At 30.2% G+C, this 22,490-nt stretch overlaps 3 protein-coding genes across 3 annotated transcripts; 2 read left to right on the forward strand and 1 right to left on the reverse strand.

Moving 5' to 3' along the window:
* Nucleotides 1-3,946: 3,946 nt before the first annotated feature.
* LOC122516469 (glycine-rich RNA-binding protein 1-like) lies at nucleotides 3,947-5,350 on the reverse strand. Its single transcript, XM_043634337.1, has 3 exons — nucleotides 5,333-5,350; nucleotides 4,813-4,877; nucleotides 3,947-4,337 (listed from the first exon to the last, which is right to left on the reverse strand). Exons 1-3 carry the CDS (start codon nucleotides 5,348-5,350, stop codon nucleotides 3,947-3,949), a joined length of 474 nt encoding a protein of 157 aa, XP_043490272.1.
* Nucleotides 5,351-11,642: 6,292 nt separating this feature from the next.
* Nucleotides 11,643-13,391, forward strand: LOC122516537. Its single transcript, XM_043634463.1, has 4 exons — nucleotides 11,643-11,654; nucleotides 11,980-12,029; nucleotides 12,161-12,499; nucleotides 12,584-13,391. The coding sequence occupies exons 1-4, from the start codon at nucleotides 11,643-11,645 to the stop codon at nucleotides 13,389-13,391; spliced, it is 1,209 nt and encodes a 402-aa protein (XP_043490398.1).
* Nucleotides 13,392-18,444: 5,053 nt separating this feature from the next.
* Nucleotides 18,445-20,754, forward strand: LOC122516601 (glycine-rich protein DOT1-like). The gene is made up of 5 exons (XM_043634580.1): nucleotides 18,445-18,538; nucleotides 19,115-19,176; nucleotides 19,256-19,866; nucleotides 20,281-20,530; nucleotides 20,694-20,754. Exons 1-5 carry the CDS (start codon nucleotides 18,521-18,523, stop codon nucleotides 20,752-20,754), a joined length of 1,002 nt encoding a protein of 333 aa, XP_043490515.1. The 5' UTR covers nucleotides 18,445-18,520.
* Nucleotides 20,755-22,490: the final 1,736 nt, after the last annotated feature.

Raw genomic sequence — 22,490 nt, forward strand, 5'->3', positions numbered from 1 at the left:
GTCACGATACTTCTGAGAGCAACCTTGACTTTGGCACTTGGCGTACCAGCAATGAATTGCAACTTCTTGGTATAGAACTCTCTCTCTCTAAAGTGTTTTTTTTATTACATTTAATATATTATTTTATATTAATACAATATATAATATATATATATATATATATATAATATTAAAGTAATATTAATGTAAAATATATATATATATATTATAATATATATGAAAATGTATTTTTTATTATAAATGATATATGTGGCAGTGTGGAGACTTTGGAAAGTCTGGAGCTTGAACAAATACAAATTATTTAAAAAAAAAAAGATTGTTTCTGCTCAAAACTTTCCAACCTATCCACGAATATAATTAAATTAATATAATATAAATATTAATATTAGTATATTAAATATATTAATGTTATCAAAAATATACCATAAATGCCTTAACATAATATGTTTATTTATTTATTACAGACTTTGATTTTTTTCTTTGTCCTTTTCGTTTTGATATCACCATCCTCCTCTTCGTAAGTATTTCGATAAAATTTTATTTTTGATCTCTCATTTTTTCACGTAATATTGTTTATTATTATTATTATAATTGTTGTTTGTGTTCTCAGAAAAAAGGTGGTCATACATGTACCTTACAAGGTGAAAAGCGTGAAGCATACTCATACAGTATACAAAATAATACCACATCACAAAGAGAAGGAAGATCACGATCACGATCACGATCACGATCACGATCACGATCACGAGAGTTACGATTTTTATCGAAGATGAATTTGAATTATTAAATAAAATATATTTCATGTCTAGAACGAGAATCCAAAGAATAGTTATTGAATAGTACAAATGTTTATTCTAATAAATTAATGCCAAACGTATTTGTTATTTTATTTAAGTAAATCTTGGGTTATTGTTTAGTGATATTTAAGTGTAATGAAATCGTAATAAAAAATATTTCGATGATAAAAATAATATGGCGTTAATTTTAATCTCCTTATATATATACCAAAAATATTTAATCGTACCCATCGTTTAAAAAAAAAATAGCGTTAATTTTTATTTCGTTTATGTATGGGGTGTGGATTGAAAAGTTTCGAGCTTCAATAAAAACTAATTTTTTAAAAATAAAAGCGAGTTTGACCGACAAAAAAATTGTTTTTACGTTGGGTTCAAAACTTTTTTACTAATCCACTTATATGTAAAAAAAAATAGAAGAATATCTAAACACACCTATTTGTTTAATTAAAATAAAGCCTCGTTTTCAAAGTTGCTAGTATTTTTTTAATATTAAAAAAAGAAAAAAGATAATAAGAAAAATAAAACGTAATACTTTTCCTTTTTTACTTTATCTATAATAGTTTGAAATTTACAAGTCACTTCGTAAATGAAATTTAAAAAAAAAAATGTTGTGGTAATGAAAATAAGTAAAGGTCAATAACTTTTGGTTTTCTAAGCAGGAATAATTTTTGTTGTACTTCTTGTAAAAGACAATAAACTCTTATTGTTAAGTACGAATGAATTTAATCGGCGTGGTTTTGTTTTACCGTAGAATATTATAGGAAGAGTTAAGGGTATAAAGAGAGAGATTCGATGAAGCGTAAAGAACTTTTAAAAGAATAAAACGCTTGAATGGCGAGATGAAGATCGGGCATATAAACGACGAACTTCACCATCGACGATTCAGATTCACTTTGAAAATCGTCTTACGATCGTGAACGATTCGATTATTCCTGATTGTATACACTAAACTGAAAATTTTGTTATTGAATTATAGATTTTATTTAAAATATATACAATGAAATCTATGTGCTTGATCTTCGTTCTGCTGAATGAAATTTTCTTGGGAAACGGAGAAAAAGAACAGTGAGTTTGTTTGGAATAAATAATTTAATATTGCTAATTATTGTTAATGATCATTTTTTATGTCATTAATTATTGCTTTTTTACGCTTTCTTAGAGTGAAAATAATCTTTGAGAAATTCATTATGGATTGTATTCATACATGTATGTATTTGTGTGTGTATTTGAGACTGAAATTTCATCCAAATTTTTATTTCAACTTTATTAAATCTCAAAATGATTGTTTAATATATTTTAATCGAAATGGTTTTTTTAAAAGATTAATTAAGAAATGTACATTTCTTTAAAATTTCTAGTAGACCGCAAGTTTTATAAATTGCAGTGAAAATAATCCTTTCTCCGAGAGATTTATAATTGAATAAATATAAATATGTATTTGTATTTAAGATTTAAATTTAATCACAATTTCTATTCAGAGATAATTTAGATTCTATTATACTAAACCTCAAAACGATCACTTTATCAATTTCAATAAAATTATGCATTTCCTCATTAACATTTTTATATATAATGTTCAATAAATACATAATACTTTTAATATTATAAAATAAAATTGAAGTAATTTTAATTACATATATTAATATTTAATATTAACCACTAATTTTTTTAAAACGTCAATATAGATACTATCTGGACTTAATTAAATTCCAAAATGATCACTTCATACATTTTATTTCGTCTTGTAAGAGATTTTTAACAATTCATATATCCTTTAAAAAGATTTTTTTCCTTTGCCCTAAATTTCTGTTCAGCATCCACTTCAAGATACATGTGCCAGAGATCATAAAGCACCATATACACACCAAAACGATATTCATACATAAATTAGTCCCAAGTAAAAAATATGTGCCAAAGAAAAAAGAAGTAACAAAAAAGAAAAAACCATCGTATCACGATGAAGAACATTATAAGGATGATCATCACGAGTGGAAATACTGGTCAAATAGATACTTTCACCATGACGATAACGGGCAAAGTCACTATGACGTGAATCACGAAGTTAAACAGGAAGAAGAATCAAAGGAAGGTTATCAGGATCAGCAAGATTTTTATAATTATGTTCATTCTGATTCTTACTTTCCACAACGTGAATCTCAGGACGAACATTTGTCATCGAAGGATTACATGAATGGTTTGATTGGTTATTCGTATCCGCCGCAGTATTCGCAACATCCGGAAGTTCATGAAATTTCTGATAACCGTCAAGAAAAACCAACATACAATTACGAGGAAGGATATCGAAAAGGATCGCAATTGGAAAGCGGAGCTATTTATACTAAAGAATTAAACAAATATAATTTTGGGACTGAGGAAGAGGAGAGGGAAGAAAAATCAAATGAAGAGGAGGAGGAGGAGGATAATAAGGATATTGTTAAAACTCAGGCAGGACGATATTTTGTCACCGAGGAGGACGTTGAACAAGATCATTCTCACGAAGAAAACAAGATAAAGAAAGTAATTTGAACGAAATATTCATAAAATTAATTTTAGCTAGTATAGTATTATTTTTAGAACTTTACGCTGATTATGAGGGCAGTAAGACTTAGAAAATATTTTTTCTATATGTATGACAAGAACTCAAGGAATAAGCTGAATCCTGTATTCGCTGTATTCACATGTATAGTATTTATTTTTAAAAAAGATCTTATATTTTTTTCTACCAACATAATTTTCTATCTTTCGTTTTAACGATCCTCCATGTTTTCCACCCTATTAAATTAATCGGACTTTGTACATAAAAAAAGTATATAATTTATTTGTTATATAATACATATATCACAAATGGTGTATAAAAAATAAAGCAAATAGAAAAACATAATAAGAAAAACAAATAATACGATAGAATTAAATATTATAATAACGACGAAGTATAAAACAAGTAAACTATATATACACGTAAAACTGATAGACAAACGATAATGTGACAAGTACAAATATATCAAGTAAATATGGGTAGACTAGGACACGTGAGAGGTAAAAAAAGAACAAATGGACGGAAAAATCGTGAAAAAGGAAGGAATATAAATCACTTTCATCGAAGGCTGTCATGATTCATGAATTTGTAATTAAATTCATGACGATTACGATCAGTGACCACCCCAGTCACCACCACCACCACCACCATAACCACCAAGTTCGTATCCACCTCCACTTTCCTCCCATCCACCGTGTCCGCCTCCTCCCCCTCCGTATCCACCTCCCCCGCCGTATCCACCTCCTCCAACTTCGATATGGCCACCTCCATAATCTCCACCACCGAAATCGTGTCCACCACCACCTCCACCGAAATCGTGTCCACCACCTCCTCCTCCACCTCCGTGACCTCCGTGACCTCCCAAATCGATCGGATGACCCACAGTGTAGCCCAAAACTTCGTATTTGTCACCTCCTCCTCCTCCGTGGTGTACATGTTTCGTAATCGTATGAGTATGGTAAATGTGCTTGATTTTATACGGTACGTGGATCACCACATGTTTACTGAAACATCGTTTAAATCAATTATGTCTTGTCAGAAAAGTCTATTAGAAAATAATTTAACGTTTCTACTAGTGGGATGCGATAAAAAAGAAAATAAAAACAAAGAAAAAGAAAGAAGAAAAATCGATGATTTTATTTTCTTCAAACGTTTTCTCTCGTAAGATTTACGGGCAACTTTAGATGGGCATACACCTTTGCGAAGAAAACTGGCGAAAGTCCGAGTACTGAACGATCTATGAGACAAGATCGAAATCGTGAGAAAGGACACGCTCGATCTACCCTACTATTGGTTATATATTATCATTATTATTGCTATTATTATATATAAAATCTATAAATAAAAGCATAGAAAGAGTCATCGTTATTTTTTTTTAACATTTTTTTCTGAACTAACGTTCATTTGGACACTCTAATTTCCGATAATTTATGATAGTCTATTTCGTATGGAATAATCGTATTAAGAAAAATAACTTACTGGCCTCCTCCGTGTCCGCCGGCCTGGGTTAAACTCAATATCGATGCGAGGAGTAACAAAGTCAACTGTGAACAAATGAAAACAAAAAGTAACGGATATTTATAACATTCTGTTATTTTCTCGCAAGAGGTTTCAATTACGTTGACGATAGGGCAACGTCGGCCATCTTTCTATTTCAGAAATTATTATGTTTGAATGTTATGAAAAAAATTGTAAAACTTACATCAATAATAGGACATCGTTGTCTATTTTATTTACTTATTACTACTCGACCCAATAAAAGAAAAATCTTACACAACAAATATATCGAATATTATCGTAAGTTATAACCTCAAAGAAGTAGCTGGTAATCCAATTTTTGTCAACTTATATTTAAATCCAACCTAAAATAATCTTAATAAACAAATATTACAAAATATTATAATAAAAATTATAATTATCATTCAAAGGTATCCTCCCAGTTTTGTACTCGCATATTATTCATTCTGAATGAACAAAAAATATAATCTTATCAACTTACCGTGACTCCCAACGTCATCTTATCTCTAGTCGTTAACTATTTTTCTGTAAGAACGAAACTATTTGTGAAATGCAGGGAGGAATAAACAAAAAAGATAGAAATAAAAATAATAAATAAAAAATAAATATATATATATGTATATATAAAATAAAAATTATTTCAGAAAGGATTTTTAAATTGATATAAAAATCCTTCGAAGAGCACACGATAGCTGCAAATCCACTTTTGATCTGTCGATCGCATCCTGAAAGAGACTGCTTTTATACACGTACGTTGATAGAAGTCGGATAAGAATGAAAGGGAGTCTTTTGCACCCGTGGTGCACGTGAAAGGAGGCGACTAATCGCCGAGCCGTTTCAAAGTACCGCAGGAGAGTTTATTACTATCTTTCTTACTCAGTTACTCCACTTCCTTCCTCTTTCCTTCTTCCTTACGTATTTACCTCACGATTCTAACGTTCATGATTCTTACATCCTTTTCGTTCTCTCTCACAACCTTCTCTTATTTCTCCTTCTCTTTCCACCCCCACTTGCTTCTCTTGTCTCTTTTTTTTTGAAAGGTAGACAGCAAGGTGAACGGCCAAGATCAAGATCGAGCTGCCTTAGTGATACCGATGCGAACATCCGTTCGCAGTTTCACTCCTCTTTCTATTTTTAATATTGCTATTTTAATTGCTACTTATACGAATTTCAGATTTTTCGTTGATGTAATGTATGAGATTTGTATATCTTTTTATTTATTTATTTATATTATTATTGTAGAAATTGGGGGAGTTTCGAAGAAGTAAATATTATGTAAATAGATTGTTTATATTTTAATTATTGTTTATATACAAATATGAATTGTTGTTATATGACTTTTTAAGGAATTTTGATAAATACATCCACATTCTCTCCTATCAGTACAAAATAAATAAAAAAATAAATCATTTCAAAATTGCAATTCCATATTTTTAAATTTAAGTGTGTTCAAACGCACATACTTTTTTTTTATGGGTAAATAAATAAAATGTATACAATGTTTATATATATTAAAAATCTATTTCATATTGTTCAAGGAAGTATTATAGTATAGTAATACAGATAGATTGTAAGTAAGACTTGTTATTAAGCGATTGTAAAGGAAACAGACTTCTTAAACTAGTAAAAAAAAGGGAAAGTTATAAAGACTATATAAATATATTAACAATTAATTATATGTAATATTTCTAATTATTATTAAAAATAAAGTGTAGACAATTTGTGTACACATATAAACATTGAAATAAATGAAACAAATTCTGTCGAAAAATAGAATTATAATTAAAAAATTCATAATCACTATATCATTTAAATGAAGACATAAAAACATTCATCAAAAACGATGTTTTTAATGTTTCTTTTACTTATAAGTCAAATTGGAATAAAATGCGATCGTAAAATGAATACAATTTAAATGTGTAAAATACAAATAAAATAGAAGATAAATCAATGACTTTTTATTCCAACTCGAAAGTTAACGTTGATTAACGAGCGAAACAATTATTATTATCAGATCGTATTGTTCCGCAAATCCATATTTAATTGATATTTCTCGCTCTTACATTAGATGCCTTCTAGTCACGCCTTTTATGAAAATCGTATGTGAGATCCGACCAAAGTGAAAGATGTAGCTGGTCGATGAACTGTATGCTACGATAATGCAACCGTTCCTTGTTATAATGTGTTTCACTCAAGGACGTACACATTATGTACTTATACATACACAAAATAACACGCGCAACATTCGATCGTTTTCTTTTATTTAATTGTTTTATTTTTTCTATTCTTTTTCTTCTATGAATATCTTTTGCAAATTATTGGTTAATAAAACGAGTCAACTCTTTTTGTGATTTCCATTTCATAATGAATTTCATATAAAAAGTATCTTTTATATGAAAAAATATTTATAAATAATAAATATAAATTAAATAACATATATATATATATATAAATTATATTACTTGCATAATGAATAGTTTTTATGTTTTTATTTCTTTTTCCATAATATTCTTCATAAAATTATGATAAAATATTCTAAAAAGATGGAAAAAAAGAATAATTTAAATGGTTTAATTCAAGATGAAGAAATTTTAGAAAGAAAGAATAAAGTGAATAAAAAAACATATTGCATAAAAACGGAAATAAAAAATACAGAAATATAATTAAAATGAAGGAAAAAAAGCTGATACATAAAAATGTTTGGTAAATTTTTTCCTTTGATATCTTGGAAACGGTTGAGTATGGCAACTTCTCGTAGAGTGCAAACGAGGTCTACAACTGTGTAAAGTTTTAAAAAAATCAGAGTTTATAAATCTTGATGTTGCCCTTGTTATACACACACATGACAAACGTGCGTGTCACATTACACTAGAACCTTCCGTTAATCTCTTTCAATTATTAAATTTCACTTCAACAAATATTAACAAATTGAATAACGTAATAAACATTTAAATGTTTAATCATAATTTTTCTTTTTAAATATTTAAAGTGTATTTCGCTGATAAGATAATACCACTTGTAAAACATCCTTTTTAAAGAGATGTAAATAGAAAAGGATAATGTTACGTTTCAGAGCATCATTACTATCCGCTTCATTAATTACTATAATTAAATTAATTCAACCGCAAAATTGTTGTGCAACAAAGCGCACTGTCCGATTATATTGGCATTTAAGAATAAAGTTTGCTATTATCAAAGGACACTACAAGTGCGATAATAATGTAAGATTAATTGTAAGAACACATTCCTTTCTATTACTCTATAATTCAATAAACATTTAACGGATTGGTAAACAACAAAAGTGTTCCTACATTTACTACAGGTAATATTCAACTATTATAATTATTTTTCTTCTTATAATAAATAAATTATATATTCTCTTAATAATATGTAAAAAACAGACAAAGAGATTGAATAATATAGATAATTAATTTTTTTTTTTATAGTTTTTTCTGTTTCCATTACACACGAGAGTGGGTTGAAAAGTTTGGATACTCAATAAAAAAAATCAATTTTATTTTATATTAAAAGTAAGTCTGACCGAAAGAAAATTGTTAGGCTTAAAATTTTTCAACCAACCCACGTACGTACGGAATGTCCTAATTTTTTATCTAAACATATAATTAAAACGACAATACTAAAAAAAAAGTATAAAAGGAAGAAAAGAAAAACAAATGAGAAGTACATTTAAAAATGTGCTAAAAGTGTCCATCTACTGCGTTACACGTACACGTAAATTATGTTAAATTATTGAATCACTCGATTAAATGATAATAACTAGTTGAATAAAATTTAGATAAAACAATGTAAAATCATGTTGCACATTAAAATAGATCGAACAAAACGTATCTGTCAGTCTTCCATCGACCTCGATAGTTTGAAGAAAAAAAAATTGAAATAGAGTAAAAAATGAAGGAAGGGTTGGGGGCGGGGAGAGAAGGAATGAGAAAAGTAGGCGATGAGCAGAAATCGAACTCCAGTAGTCGAGAATCGATATCTCCTATTGTATCTATGTATCCGGATTTTGTACTGGGAGAAAGGGAAACCGATCTTCTAGCGTGTCTCGTTAAATTTATACACACAGGTAGAAAGAGAGAGAGAGAGAGAGAGAGAGAGAGAGAGGAAATTGTACGAGTGTGTGTGTATTTGTATGTATATACAGAGAAATATAAGATCTATGCTTAGAACGATGGTAGTTGCAGTCGAGCGAAAATGAAAACGAGCAATACGCGATACGGTTTATTCTCTTTTTCTTAAATGATCGTAAGACCGTGACAGTGAACTCTCTATCAAAGGAATTTCATTCGAACGGACGCGAACTAGAAACGAGTAACGATTGGTCCACACCTATTTCTTTCTCTCACTATTATTATTATTATTATTTTATTATTATTATTTTGTGATTTTATTTTCATGTATTTTATTTTATTGTATTGTATTGTATTGTATTGTATTGTATTGTCTTTATTGTGTCCCGAAGGTATTTTTTGTTTATGTAATTACTGTAATTATATTTATTTGTATATATTATAGAAAGTTTTATTATATAGAGATATATTTTTATAAAAGGATAGGTTGAACAATTTAGTGACTATATTGAAAAATAGAAGCGAATTTGTCCGATCGAAAAAAAATTGTTTCTAGGTTCGATTAAAAATTTGTCAACTTGTCCATGTAAGTGTGTGTACGTTATCTGTTTTTGTTATAATTATTATTTAAAAATGTGTCATTTATATTTCTGTATTAGTAATTTTATTCATTAAAGCGAAACTTCTTAGGCGACGATAACAACAAAATTGTATGAACCGACAATAATTGTAAAAAAGAGGGAGCATATATAGACGTATAGAGGGGATGGAAGAAGGAGAGAGAGTGAGATAGAACCAATTATACAGATTTCTCTTATTTTAAAAATTACATATAATAAAAATATAAAAAAAATATACTAATTTCTTTCTCTCTCTCTCTCTCTCTCTCTAATAATAATTCAATAAAGTTACCAACATAACAAATTTAAAGAATTTCACTTCAGTTGCGTGTGGGTTCCACGCGGTTTTTTTTTCTTTAAATAGCCATTATTGTCCAAAAGCTCTAATGACTGTATTATTATATATATATATATATTATAATTATAGATGCTTATACAGATATATTATATACATACATTTGTGTATATGTTTTATATTTTTATTATTACTATTATTATTATTATTATATTTAAATGTATTATTTATATATTTGCATAGGTATTTCTTTATGAGCACGTGTGTGTAAAATTATTAGAAAAGTTTGGTAGCATATTTCAAAAGAAGATCATGGTGATAACACGTCTAAATACTTTCTTCCTAGAAACTCTTTTTAATCGCTTTTTATTCTTTCAATTTCACGCCATATATTGCAAAATCAATTTTCACTACTTCTTTTAGTTTTCAATTTATCTTGATACAAGTTCGTTGATACTTTTGTTGAAAGCTGTCAGAATCTTGTTCTGTATTTTCTTTTCTCTTTCTTTTGTTGATAAAATATCTTTTCGCTGAGATTTCCACGACGTAAAGTGGAAGCCTGTAAAATAAAATTATTTTTTTAACTTCTTTCATTTGCTTAATCGTCAATACATTCGATCGGAGTTATAATTACAGTTGAAAAAAATCTTATTTTCAAGAAATGCTATACGGTTGTATACGATTGGAGAGATAGTGAAAGTAGTAGCCTATTAAATTAACTTATTTCAAAAACTTTCTGACGTTTATAACGACAAAGTTTAGGAAGTCACGATTATCGTCTTACGAAACCAATGAAAATATCTTTATATGTATGTATGTATCTGTGTATGTAAAAATACTTTCTTTTTTTTACATTTATATATATAACGTGTAAATTTAAATTTTAGAAATATTCTCATTGAATTTTGAGCTTTCTCGTTGATATTTCACACTGAAAATATTTTACTACAAATAAAACAGCAATAGCAAATTACTGTTTTATTCTTTACTTGAAATAGGTAGCATATAATTTCTATCATTTTTTAGTCTAACAATTTTCTAATCCATTAATTTCATTTTCTTATTAACAATGAAATTCGTATTTATATAAAATATATATTACGTCGTTGTGTGTATGTAAATTAGAGTTAAGAAATGAATAAGGCGAGGTAGATGTAACGTAGAAATCAGCTTGTACGGTTTTGTTTCTCGTATTTTGGAAAGTATCGATCAGAATGTTCTCAGGGTTTGCCTGATCGTGTCTACGTTTCTGGTTCTGACGATTGAACGAACGGGATCCAGCAAGAAGGTAGGGTAGAGTGGTGATCGTTTAAAGAAAAACCAACGAAGAAAGTGTCGATTTCCCCCTCATGAGGAGAGAAGCGAGTATAGCGTATTTGTTTTATTTGTTCGAATTAAATGTATATACATAGTATATGTATCTCTTAGGATATCAAGGTTGGTAGTAGGTCATACCCACCCATTTCTCTATGGACCAGCCTATTGGATGCAACGTAGATTTTCCACGTCGTCGATGATCTAGCTAAGGCTATCTAAAGTGACCACCAATAGTAAGTGGTAGGAGTGGACACCACCTTTGCTGATCTTCTTTTAATCTTGTATAAAAGAGAAGAAGCCGAGCGTAAGCTCTCGCAATGTATCTGGATCAACCGTGGCGTAGATTGCACCTAACTCTTGCCAAGCGAACATCGAGAAAACAGAAAATAACCGACTAATCTACTAGATTAAGATCTACGTTCTTAATAACAATCAAGAAAGAACTCTTTCATTATATTTTTCGCCTTGACAATGCAGCTGGTGGTAAGTTATTTTTACTATACTTCTTAACTCATTGGATTTTGAACATTAATCAATTTTCCTAGCCAAGTTCTTTTTACCTTTGAATATTTTTCATCGGAATGTTTCATTTCTTTTTTTTTCTATATTAAATTATATGGTTTAGTTTTTCAAAACTTTTTATCATCGATTATATTTCTTTAATCTTGATATATGTACATACATATATATATGTATGTATATAGTATATACGTAGAAAGGTAATTTCTTAAACGTTCGCAAAACGGATTCTAGATTAATAGGTCAGAGAAAATGAAGGTAGTCGTTAACAAGCGATTAACGTTCGCAGGTGTTGTGCGTTCTGATGCTGGCAGTTTATGAACCTCTTCTTGGTTATGCGTGAGTATTTTCGAGGGCGCGTGCGCGCGCGCGTATATGTGTGTGTGTGTGTTTGAGTGTGTTCCTAAATAGAAATTAATTAATAACGATATATTAAATATATCGATTAGTGAAAGATTTTGTATTGTTAGGAAAAAATTGGTAGTGGTCTTTCCTCGACAAGTACGACGTAGTCCGATGATACCATGGCGTCCGAAATCACCAGGTTTTAAGAAAACGTCCTACAGGAGTAACGAGTTTTACAACATGCATCATCACGATCATCCTGCTCCACATTTTTACGGATCTAGACCCGTTTATCACAGGAGTCCACCTTTTCCCCACGGTGGTGATGACTTTGATCAGGGTTACGAAGAAGTTAATCATGTACACATACCACACAGCAAAGATGTCAGTCATGCGATCTCTTTTGGAAAAGGATACGTTCCTTATGACAGTATCAGAGGCACATTTTCATTCGACAATGATAAGTAAATACCATATCAAAATATTTAATCCAAATATTATAAATATTCAATATCTTTGATATAACAAAAATATTGTTTATTTTATAGATATACAGAAATGATAGAATATGCAAACAAGTTTACCGAACCTAATCAAGCTTCTACAAGTTATTCACCAACGGCTTCGGATTACAGTACTCCACCGACCGGTTACATGCAAGAAAACATTTTCAGTGACTCTTACTTTTCTGATGTAAAGAATATAGATCTTCAAGATAGAAAGAACGAAGGGGTTAAAAATTACATACCTCGAGCTATTAATAATAACGAAGTGACTCAGACTACGAATGATATTTTCGAAATGAACAAGGACACTACTGCTAATAAGAATCCAACGTTTTACAAAGATACAAGTTATCAGGATAATAAAGCGGAAGGTGCTATAATACTTCCGGCAGGTATTCCATCAGCTACGATTGGTGGTAGCAAAGAGGGTATTATTTTTCGCGATAGCGTTTCGATGGATGATTACAACAGAAAAGTTCAAGCGTTCACGAAAAATTGGCCTAGTTTGTTGGGGGTTGATTCTATTCCTCAATCACCGGTTATGAGCCCAATAGATCAATCTGTTCTCTTACAACAACAACAACAACAACAACAATTACAACAACATCAACAACAATTGATTAATCCTTTACCAACGCCAGCTGCATTGATAGGATCTGGTTATCCTACTATTGGTCCTAATTGGTTCCCCGAATATGCAGAAGCTAAAAGAAGTTATGCAGTTAAAGAGGACCATATGGAACCTCAACACGATTTTCGTACGATGCCCATTCAAACTTCACCCTTCCAGAGTTTCCCAGTTGGGATAAACCTTGGACAATCTGTTCTGCCTCCTATAATTCATGCATAATGAATTTAACAAACGAAATACTAATGTGATAAAGTGACTTGTTTATTTATGTAGAGTAGTATATTTTATAATGTTTCCTATTTATATTTATTTTTATTGGTAAATATATATATTTATATAGATGTATATGTATATGCACTTGTCTCTCTTTCTTTCTCTTTTTTTTCTATTCTTTACGTATTGTTAGAACGAAAAGGATATCTTGGATATAATTTATATTCTATGAGAATAATTTGTAATTTATTATAATAAAACTGGTCATAAAAAAAATAAATAATTTAACTTATTTATGTTCTTATTCTATTTATTTTTTTTTCTTTAAATAATTATTATCTATGAAATAATATAATAATTTATAAAAGTTATCTACTGATAATAAGAGAGTTAAACATATAATAAAAGATTTTTAATTAACTTTAAAGTTATTCAATTTTATGAATAAAAATAACATTGCCTAAACTTGAATATAAATTTATTAATAATATTAATGTAAAAAAATAAATAATTTTCAACATAAAGTTGTAATACAATAGATGATATAAAAACATGTAATCTTATAAAAATTAGTGATTTAAATAAAAATGTTAATAAAAATCAAGAAATTGTGTACTATAATGTAAAAAAAAACATGATCCTAAACGATCCTGAATGATCCTAAAACACAATATCTCGTAAATTAGAAAAACGTACTTAGTTGTAGTAACGGCTCATTGATTTTTGAAATACGACAATTGTTGAACGAGATAGCAAGGTCACGGCATTCTACATGCCATCTTTCCCCTTCGTTTACTTTCACTGGAAGACATAAGATCGGTTGTGCTCTTGAAAGTTGAGAAAGTCTGCTCGCTTGCTTGCAACAAGATGTGCAACCAACTCTATATCGAACATCGTTTAGTCCATTATTCCTTCACTGTTTTAATCGGACGATCATGAAGAAAAGAGAAAAAGGGAAAGAGAAAAAGAGACAGAGAAAGAAAATGACGACAGTCTTTTAAGTAAGTATATTTAATGGGAAAATTATGTGAAAGGATGTACAGGGCAGATTCAAAAGTTCCTAAGTGATCTGAAAAATCAATTACTTTCTTTTTTTTAGATATTTCTGGTGAACGTTTCTTTCCAGTTTTATCAACACGATAGGAGGTTAGTAAATTTAATAAGAAAAAATACATTGGATTGGTCTAAAAATTTCCAAGTAATCTAAGAAATACATTACTTTTTTTTTCCTTAAATATTTAAAGTAAATTTACTTTTAAGATTGTGAAATAGTAAGACAAGCTTGTTCAATTTAAAGTTAAATAATAAATCTACGAAGACTTTAAAGACAGAGTAATTAATTTTCGAAATTATCTAAGAATTTTTGAACCACTTTCAATAATTACTTTTTTTATTCTTTTTGCACACCTGATGGTTTTATATATGTATATACGTATCTGTATAGGTGCGTATACTAATTGTAAGAATAGTTTCACGAATAATTAAACTCTTCGCGATAGACCGTAACCTTGAAATAATCGACATTATCATTAATGAAAAAGAAAGTTTAAGTTAGAAATTTTGAAAGATTTAAGAAATTTTTTTTTTTTTTAAATCCTTTATAAAGAATGATAATTAATGTTTTATCACACTTTGCAAACTATAATTATATATTTGAAGATATAACATTTTTATATGAAATTTTGAAAGAAATGTGAAAGAGTTTTTGAAATATTTTACGTAAGTAATCAGTCGTAATTACATGTAAGTATCTATATATATACGCGCATGAGTTTCATTACATTAACCATATTACAACACTAAAACGTTATATCAAACGAGTTGAATTCACTTTTGGCTTTATTAATCTAAAGCTACCATTTAGAGTAAAGTTTCTTGCTACTAGTCAGTCCAGTTATTGCTTAATTACACTTATTGTAAGTATTACCACATATTATAATATTTAAACAAAGGAACAAAAATTTGTGCATGTAATTAAACAATAAATATTAAGAATAATTCAAAAATTCGAGAAAAATTCCCCAATACAAAAGAAAAGAAATTGAAAAATCGCTCGAAATCGATTTCTATTATCAATTATTATTATTATATATATTATATATTATTATCAACATATTATTCAATCAAAATTGAGATCAATCAAAATTTAAAAAAAAAATAAAAGAAAAGAAAACACGAATAACAATAAAGAAAAAGTTTCAAGAAAAATAAAACAAAATGAAAAATCATTCGAAATTGATAAGTATTATTCACATAATATTACATCTAAATAAGAAATAAAAAATAACACACACATTTTTTTTTTTGAAAAGAAATCTTAATGAAGAATAAAACCCATAAGCAATAAATTTAGAGAAACAAAAATAAAAAGAAACAGAAGAAGAAAAAACAAGAATGGAATCACACGAGTACGATTCGCGTACAATCGTATTTATGTAAGATAAAAATATTTAAAAAAAAAATAAGATTAAAAAGAAAACTAAAAAAAGAAACCCAATACCTAGAAAAACTGATGAGTAATAAATTTAGAGAGAAAAAAAAAGGAATACACATGCGAAAAAAAAAAACAAATATGATCATACGAAATCGATATTTTATATATATTATATATTAGTTTCACTTACATTAGTTAAAGAAAATAGTTTTAAAACATTACCGATAATGGAAACTAAGGCGTGTTTAGATCTCACTTGTAAGAACAAGTGATATAACCTATATATCGTGCCAATGGCAACATTGTCAAGGCCAGTTGGTCTTGATCGGAAAAGGAACAACCATAAAGGTGCGCTTACTGGAATTTATCAGACATGTCTGAAACGTGAAAAGGGAAAGAGTGAAAGGATTGAAAAAACTTGAGAAACTTATCTCTTTCTTTCTTGTATCATACTTTGTTTAAGTTTACTTTATCTTTCTCTCTTTCTCTCTCTCTCTCTCTCTCTTTCTCTTATTTTCTTTCTTTTATGTACATCTCATACTCGCACGCGTTACTTTCTATTTCGTTGTCGGCCGCAGAGAGAAACGTCGTGAACGATCATAAGGAGATCTATAAAGTAGATAGATCTGGTGATTTACAACAGTTATCCCTTCCTTTCGTTCTCTCCCTCTTTTGCCTCCTCCTCACCCCTTATCATCACTCTTTTCATCCAACCAACCTATGTCGATCATTATCGCGATCAAAAGTATCAAATAGGAGATGGAAGACAAATCACCGTTGCGTTCTTTCACGCGCATTCCGGAACGAGGAAAAGTTAAATGCCGGTAAAAGGAATTTCCACTTCAAATTCCCGACTTAACAATTTCATCGAGGTATCTGATTTCTTATAAGCATATAGGTACATATGTGTGAATATTTATATATATATATAGATAATATACATATGTAAAAGAAAAAGTGTTGAGTATGAAAAGAGAGAAATTGTACAATGACATTTGCCAAGTTAAACTGTTATATAAATAATTCGCGGCGTTAAGTTTATCGCGGGAAGTTTATTACAAGATAATTAATCGTTATTAAAATTAATTTACCATGTCGTTCGAAAATTATCTTAATTTCTAATTACATCTATAATGTAAACGAGATCTGTTTTTATTTAATTTTTTAATAAATCTATTTTTTCTTTTCGTTTATTTTTGATTTATTCTTCGTCGGTTCTGTTTTTTTTTTTTCTTTTAACAGCAAAGAATAGCAACGATCGTAACGAACGAAATTTCTTCGCTCGAGACCTTTATTATCCTGTAATAAAATTTCACGATGCGAATGTGAATTGCCGACAGACAATAGTAATCTCTTCTTCTTTTCTTTCATTTTTTTTTTTATATAAAGAAAGTATAGAATCATTTCAAACTGGTATTTTAACGAACATATTAGACGAACATACTTTTAACGAAATAGTAGATTTCGAGGACGAATCTCGAATATGATCTTACCTGTCGATCATTTTCTTTCTCTTTTAATGAGATCAGTTTATTTTACTTGTAGTGTTATCCGATGCGTTTATGTATCTCTCTCTCTCTCTCTCTATGTATTAGAAAATATTAGATTTAGATCCGAGAGATGTATGTGCATTCGGATTTACGCTAGCTCGTCGTCTCATCTTTCCTTTTCGCACGATATGCGATGGCTTCGTGCCAATGTCCTGCTCTTACTTCTCGATTTCGAGCCACTCGCCGTTGATCTTTATTATCGATGGGCTGAAAGTAGAAATCGTTTCTTTATGAATATTCAACGAGAATGTTGCTACCAACACATTTCTAATGATTTACATTTATATATCCTTCGTTCATTTAACGTATACAATTGTTTTATTTATAAAATTGTTTTATTCAAAAAATCATTTTTTTTTAACGTATATATATACTATTTTTAAAATATTAAAAAAAATTGTATACGTGAAACTGAAAGAATGATATTTTAATTATTGTATAATAATTAAATTAAAAAGAAAAAGTAATATGAACATTAATACACGTATTTTATCTCAAGCATTAACCAATGCCAAATGCTAAATACATTGTATATTCAAAGGTTAAGTTAGATGATTAAATATTACTACATCTATTTAGAAATTATTTGTTTAGAAAAAAAATTAACAGAAAATAAAATAGTACCTCTTATCCAATACTCGAACTTACGGAAGTTCTATTCGGGATGACGTATTTAATGCCGGAGGCATAAATTTCTCTAATCATTTTCAAAAATCATATTCGCACAGGTTCTTAGAAAATCTTTTCAATATATATGCAATAAATATATGTACATCATTTTACAAAGACAAAGTTAGAATAGTATATGTTATGTTAATGTATGTATCAAAGTTAAGTTACTTGCTTGCTTGCTTGCTTGTGAGAATCTGCACAAACACATTCAACTTCCTCACACGCTTCCTCCTTCTCTTCCTACTGGTACCGGTATTGCTTGTTTGGGCTTACGGTGGGATCAACGCTCATCGTATCGCATCCCCCACCAGTTGACTATCTTGTTCTTCCGGTGCTTCCTCCGGGTCAATCTATATAGCCGGCACTGTTACTGGCTATATATGACAGTGTCTATCGGTACGTCGAACAGAGCTGATCAGGAAAAAGTTACTACGACTATCAGGAAGAGAGTGTATTATATTTATCTCTCCTCAACCATCATGGAGATCAGAATCATCGTAAGGATATTCATCCGATTCCAGATTTATATTAATATTTACACGAAAGAAACTCAAGATCTTTAAGATTCAAATGATCCTGTAGTTGAATTTTTTTGGTCATTTATTCAAATGAATTATATTTTGGCACTTATTTGTTTTCAAATCTTTGCAAATCTTTGTCAATTTTTTTTTTCTTTATGCAATTGAACGATTACAAGTAAACTCGTGTTAACGATCTTAGCAGTATACCAAAGATTGTTGTTGTTTTTTTACTACTTTCCTTTTCACGGGTTCAAAAACCTTCTCACACATAGCCTATATTTCTAAAGAGGTTACGTCTTTTATCGCCTTTTTGGAGTCAACAGTAGATAGTTTTTACCGAACGGTCACCCCGTATATGTACTAACCATCGTTGCTTGACTTTAGTCTTATGGAATATCTTATGGGAACTAGTTTTTCAACGTGATTTCATTAATAACAATGTTACTAGATTATTATATCGATTAGTGAACAATTAATTAAAGATTGACAAATTAATTTAATTAGTGATTCTGAATAGTTGGCTTATGTGTATATTTTTTTTCTTTCTTACAGATAAGATCATTTCTTCTACTCAATTGTTTGGCGATAGCTTTAGCCACCTTTGGCAAAGAACAGTAAGTAGTTTTCTGAAAAAAAGTATCAATCAATTAAGAAACATGGAAATAAGTACAATAATTTTATTTTAATTCGTAGCGTTCATATAAGAATTCACGTGCCCGAGTTGATTCAGCATCATGAGAAAAAGGTTATCAAATATGAGGAACATGGCGGACATGATGAGGGCGGTGGGGGTGATCATCATGTAGAAATAACAAGTCCAGGGATCGGTGATATTGGTGGTGGAGGTCATGGAGGAGGGTTGGGAGGAGGCTTTGGTGGCGGCCATGGAGGTGGATTTGGGGGAGGTCACGGTGGTGGATTTGGAGGAGGCCACGGAGGTGGATTTGGAGGAGGTCACGTAATAGTTCACCATTCTTCAGGAGGATTTGGGGGTGGTGGTCATGGAGGAGGAGGAGGAGGAGGAGGAGGAGGAGGCGGATTCGGAGGTGGTCATGGGGGAGATATAGGTGGTGGTTATGGAGGTGGACATGGAGGAGGTGGAGGAGGATTCGGAGGTGGTCATGGAGGAGATATAGGTGGTGGTTATGGGGGTGGACATGGAGGAGATATAGGTGGTGGTTATGGGGGTGGACATGGAGGTGGACATACGGTTAGTTTGAGCGGAGGATTCGTCACACTCGGGGGTGGTGGCGGTGGTGGCCATGACCTTGGTGGAGACTTTGGTGGTCACGGTGGTTTCGGAGGTAAGATAATCGATCAGATATATTAAAAAGAAAAAGAAAACATATTTATTAGAATTGAATATGGTCAAATAACAATTGTAATAAATGCAAGATCAAGGACTGATTTTGAAACGAGTCCAACTGGACAAGTCTCTTTTTACTTCCTTTCACGTCAATTTTCGAGGATGACGTGGTCGAAACCAGTTCCACGAACTTTCTCCAATTACCGCGACCGTAACCCTATTTCAAACGATTACCAGATGCTTTGATCGTTACCTTTTGATCACTCTCCCTCTCGGTGTTCGATAAGAAATTGTTATTATTATGCGTTCGAGATCGTTAATGATTTGCGTTATACACTAACTCGTATTTTTGTAATCATTGATAGTATTTAACAATGGTTTTAATTCTTATCATGAATAATCTAATTTCTAGGTGGCCATGGAGATATCATAGAAAGCAGTCACAGTGGTGGTGGTGGTGGTGGTGGTTATGGTGGAGGTGGTGGTGGCTACAGCGGTGGTGGTGGTTTTGATCACGGAGGACACAGTTTTGGAGGTGGTGCTAGCTTCAGTAGCCATGGCGGTGGTTATGGTGGTGGAGGTGGACATGATTTAGGAGGAGATGATCATTCTATTGGTTCAAGTAGTTACGGAAACAGTATCTCCTCCGATTTTGGAAGCAGGTAATTTTTGATCTTCAAATTTAACTGTAGATCTTATATTGATGATTAAGAGACAATTATAATAATTCTTTTTAATTTTTCTTTTCAGCGGACACGGAGGAAGTAGTTTTAGTTCAGGAGGTGGTTTCGACTCTTACTCATCCGGTGGACATTCATCGTATAGTGGCGGAGGAGGAGGTGGAGGTGGACACGGTGGTTTCTCGGGTTATCACAAAAGAAAATAATAGGCATAAAAATTGTTATTCTTCTTTTTTTTTATCTTCATGGTGATGAACTCAAATATTGTTTCTTCTTAACATCGACCAACTTTTGGCCTCCTTTAAAGAAACTTTCACCATGATTGACCAATTAATTGACCGATCGATCCTTCAAAGATCTTCGTTTTGACGTATCGGATTTTTCATCTTGGTAGATTATTTGCAAAGAGTTCCGATGAAAGATCGTGACATCGATCAAGATTTGGCAAATAACCGCGCACAGAAAACTATTTTGAAGTTTTTTATGAAGTGTTGGTTCATGTATTTACTATTGTAATAATTCTAATTTCATCTTGTAAATATCCCATTCCCTTACCTCTAACTTCAAATGTATTTCATTATAATGTCAGTAGTTTATATTATTAACACGAATTGTTTTTCGATAATCACAGACTGTGTTGTGAGACTGCGAATGCACGTTTTATCGATTTGTAATCTACGTGCTTTGCCAGCAAGAATGTTATGTTATTTACTTTACTGCACCTGTAAGAAACTTTTCTGTAAATAATTACAAATATTGTTGACTGTAATAAACATTTTTTATACGTTTGTAAAAATTACTTTGTTTCATTTTTCCAAATTTCTAAATCCTTAAGAATAAATTCATATTTAATAATAAAATAGATATAAAAAATGATGAAAAGATGTAACAAAAAAAAGAAAAGAAAATAATACATAGTTTTTGATCGATGTAAGATAGGTCCTAAATTATTTAACTAGAAAGAAATTTAATACAAATTTTTATTAGATTAATAATTAAATTGATATATGCTTGCATTGGAATCCCTCGACTATTGTCTTTTCAAACATCTTTTGATCATTGTCCATGCAGGCATTGAAATTTCTCGATTATCGATTTTGTTTTGCTAATTAATTGAAACACATCTCTTTTACACTACTGATTGAATTGAACTTTCTCTGATTTAATACTATCATCGTCAGATTAATTGGAAAATAAAAAAGTAACGACGATAAATCTAGGAAGTAGTTATCTAAATGATTAAACATAAAAAGAAAGACGGATACACACGCACACACACATTTATGGAGAAAAAGAGAAAAATTAAAATCCATTTAATTACCAACACATACTTAGTCACTTAAAATAAATTACTAATAGCCAACGTAATTCTAAGCTTTTTCAATAAAAGTATTTTCTGATTGATTCACCTAATGGTACGTAGATGGATATAATTCTTATTAGATATTATAAAGAATTCATTCGAAATGGAAAGTAAGCGGAAAGTGAAAGAGTCGATCGTGAGATGGACATACGATTTCACTTTGCTTCACCATGTTCGTATTCTCTCTTTTATTTTAAGCGATTCCAAAGCGTTCGATGCTCCCTCCAAAAGGAGAAGCATTTGTGCATTTAATCGAACGTTGAAAGATTAATCTTGTTAATCTAATGCGTACAAATTTGTAGTCTCTAAGAACGACAAGTAATAACTTTTCTTTTCGAAACTAAAAGATATAATTTAAAGTTTATTTGATTTTAATTAATTACGACGAAGAATGATTACCCTTCAACGTAATCAGAGTAGATCGATGGAAAGTCTTTTGTGATGTAAATACTATAGTACAGGGCAAAATAAAATTGTTTAAAAATGATTTTAACAATTAATTACTATTGACAAAATTAACATAAAGAAATTCGTAACGTAGTAATTAATTTTTATTATATTATTATTTAGAAATTTATG

This window comes from Polistes fuscatus, unplaced genomic scaffold (genome assembly GCF_010416935.1).
Source record: "Polistes fuscatus isolate 324 unplaced genomic scaffold, CU_Pfus_HIC Scaffold1, whole genome shotgun sequence".
NCBI classification, from domain to species: Eukaryota; Metazoa; Arthropoda; class Insecta; order Hymenoptera; family Vespidae; genus Polistes; species Polistes fuscatus.

Bases quoted from the DNA above. Each gene is read 5' to 3' on its own strand.
- LOC122516469 (XM_043634337.1), bottom strand. The intron at 4,338-4,812 runs GTAAGTTATTTT...ACGATGTTTCAG, and splicing joins GGCGGACACGGAGGAGGCCA to TAAACATGTGGTGATCCACG.
- LOC122516537 (XM_043634463.1), top strand. The intron at 12,030-12,160 runs GTGAGTATTTTC...TTGTATTGTTAG, and splicing joins GAACCTCTTCTTGGTTATGC to GAAAAAATTGGTAGTGGTCT. The intron at 12,500-12,583 runs GTAAATACCATA...TTTATTTTATAG, and splicing joins TTTTCATTCGACAATGATAA to ATATACAGAAATGATAGAAT.
- LOC122516601 (XM_043634580.1), top strand. The intron at 19,177-19,255 runs GTAAGTAGTTTT...TTTAATTCGTAG, and splicing joins GCCACCTTTGGCAAAGAACA to CGTTCATATAAGAATTCACG. The intron at 19,867-20,280 runs GTAAGATAATCG...TCTAATTTCTAG, and splicing joins TGGTCACGGTGGTTTCGGAG to GTGGCCATGGAGATATCATA.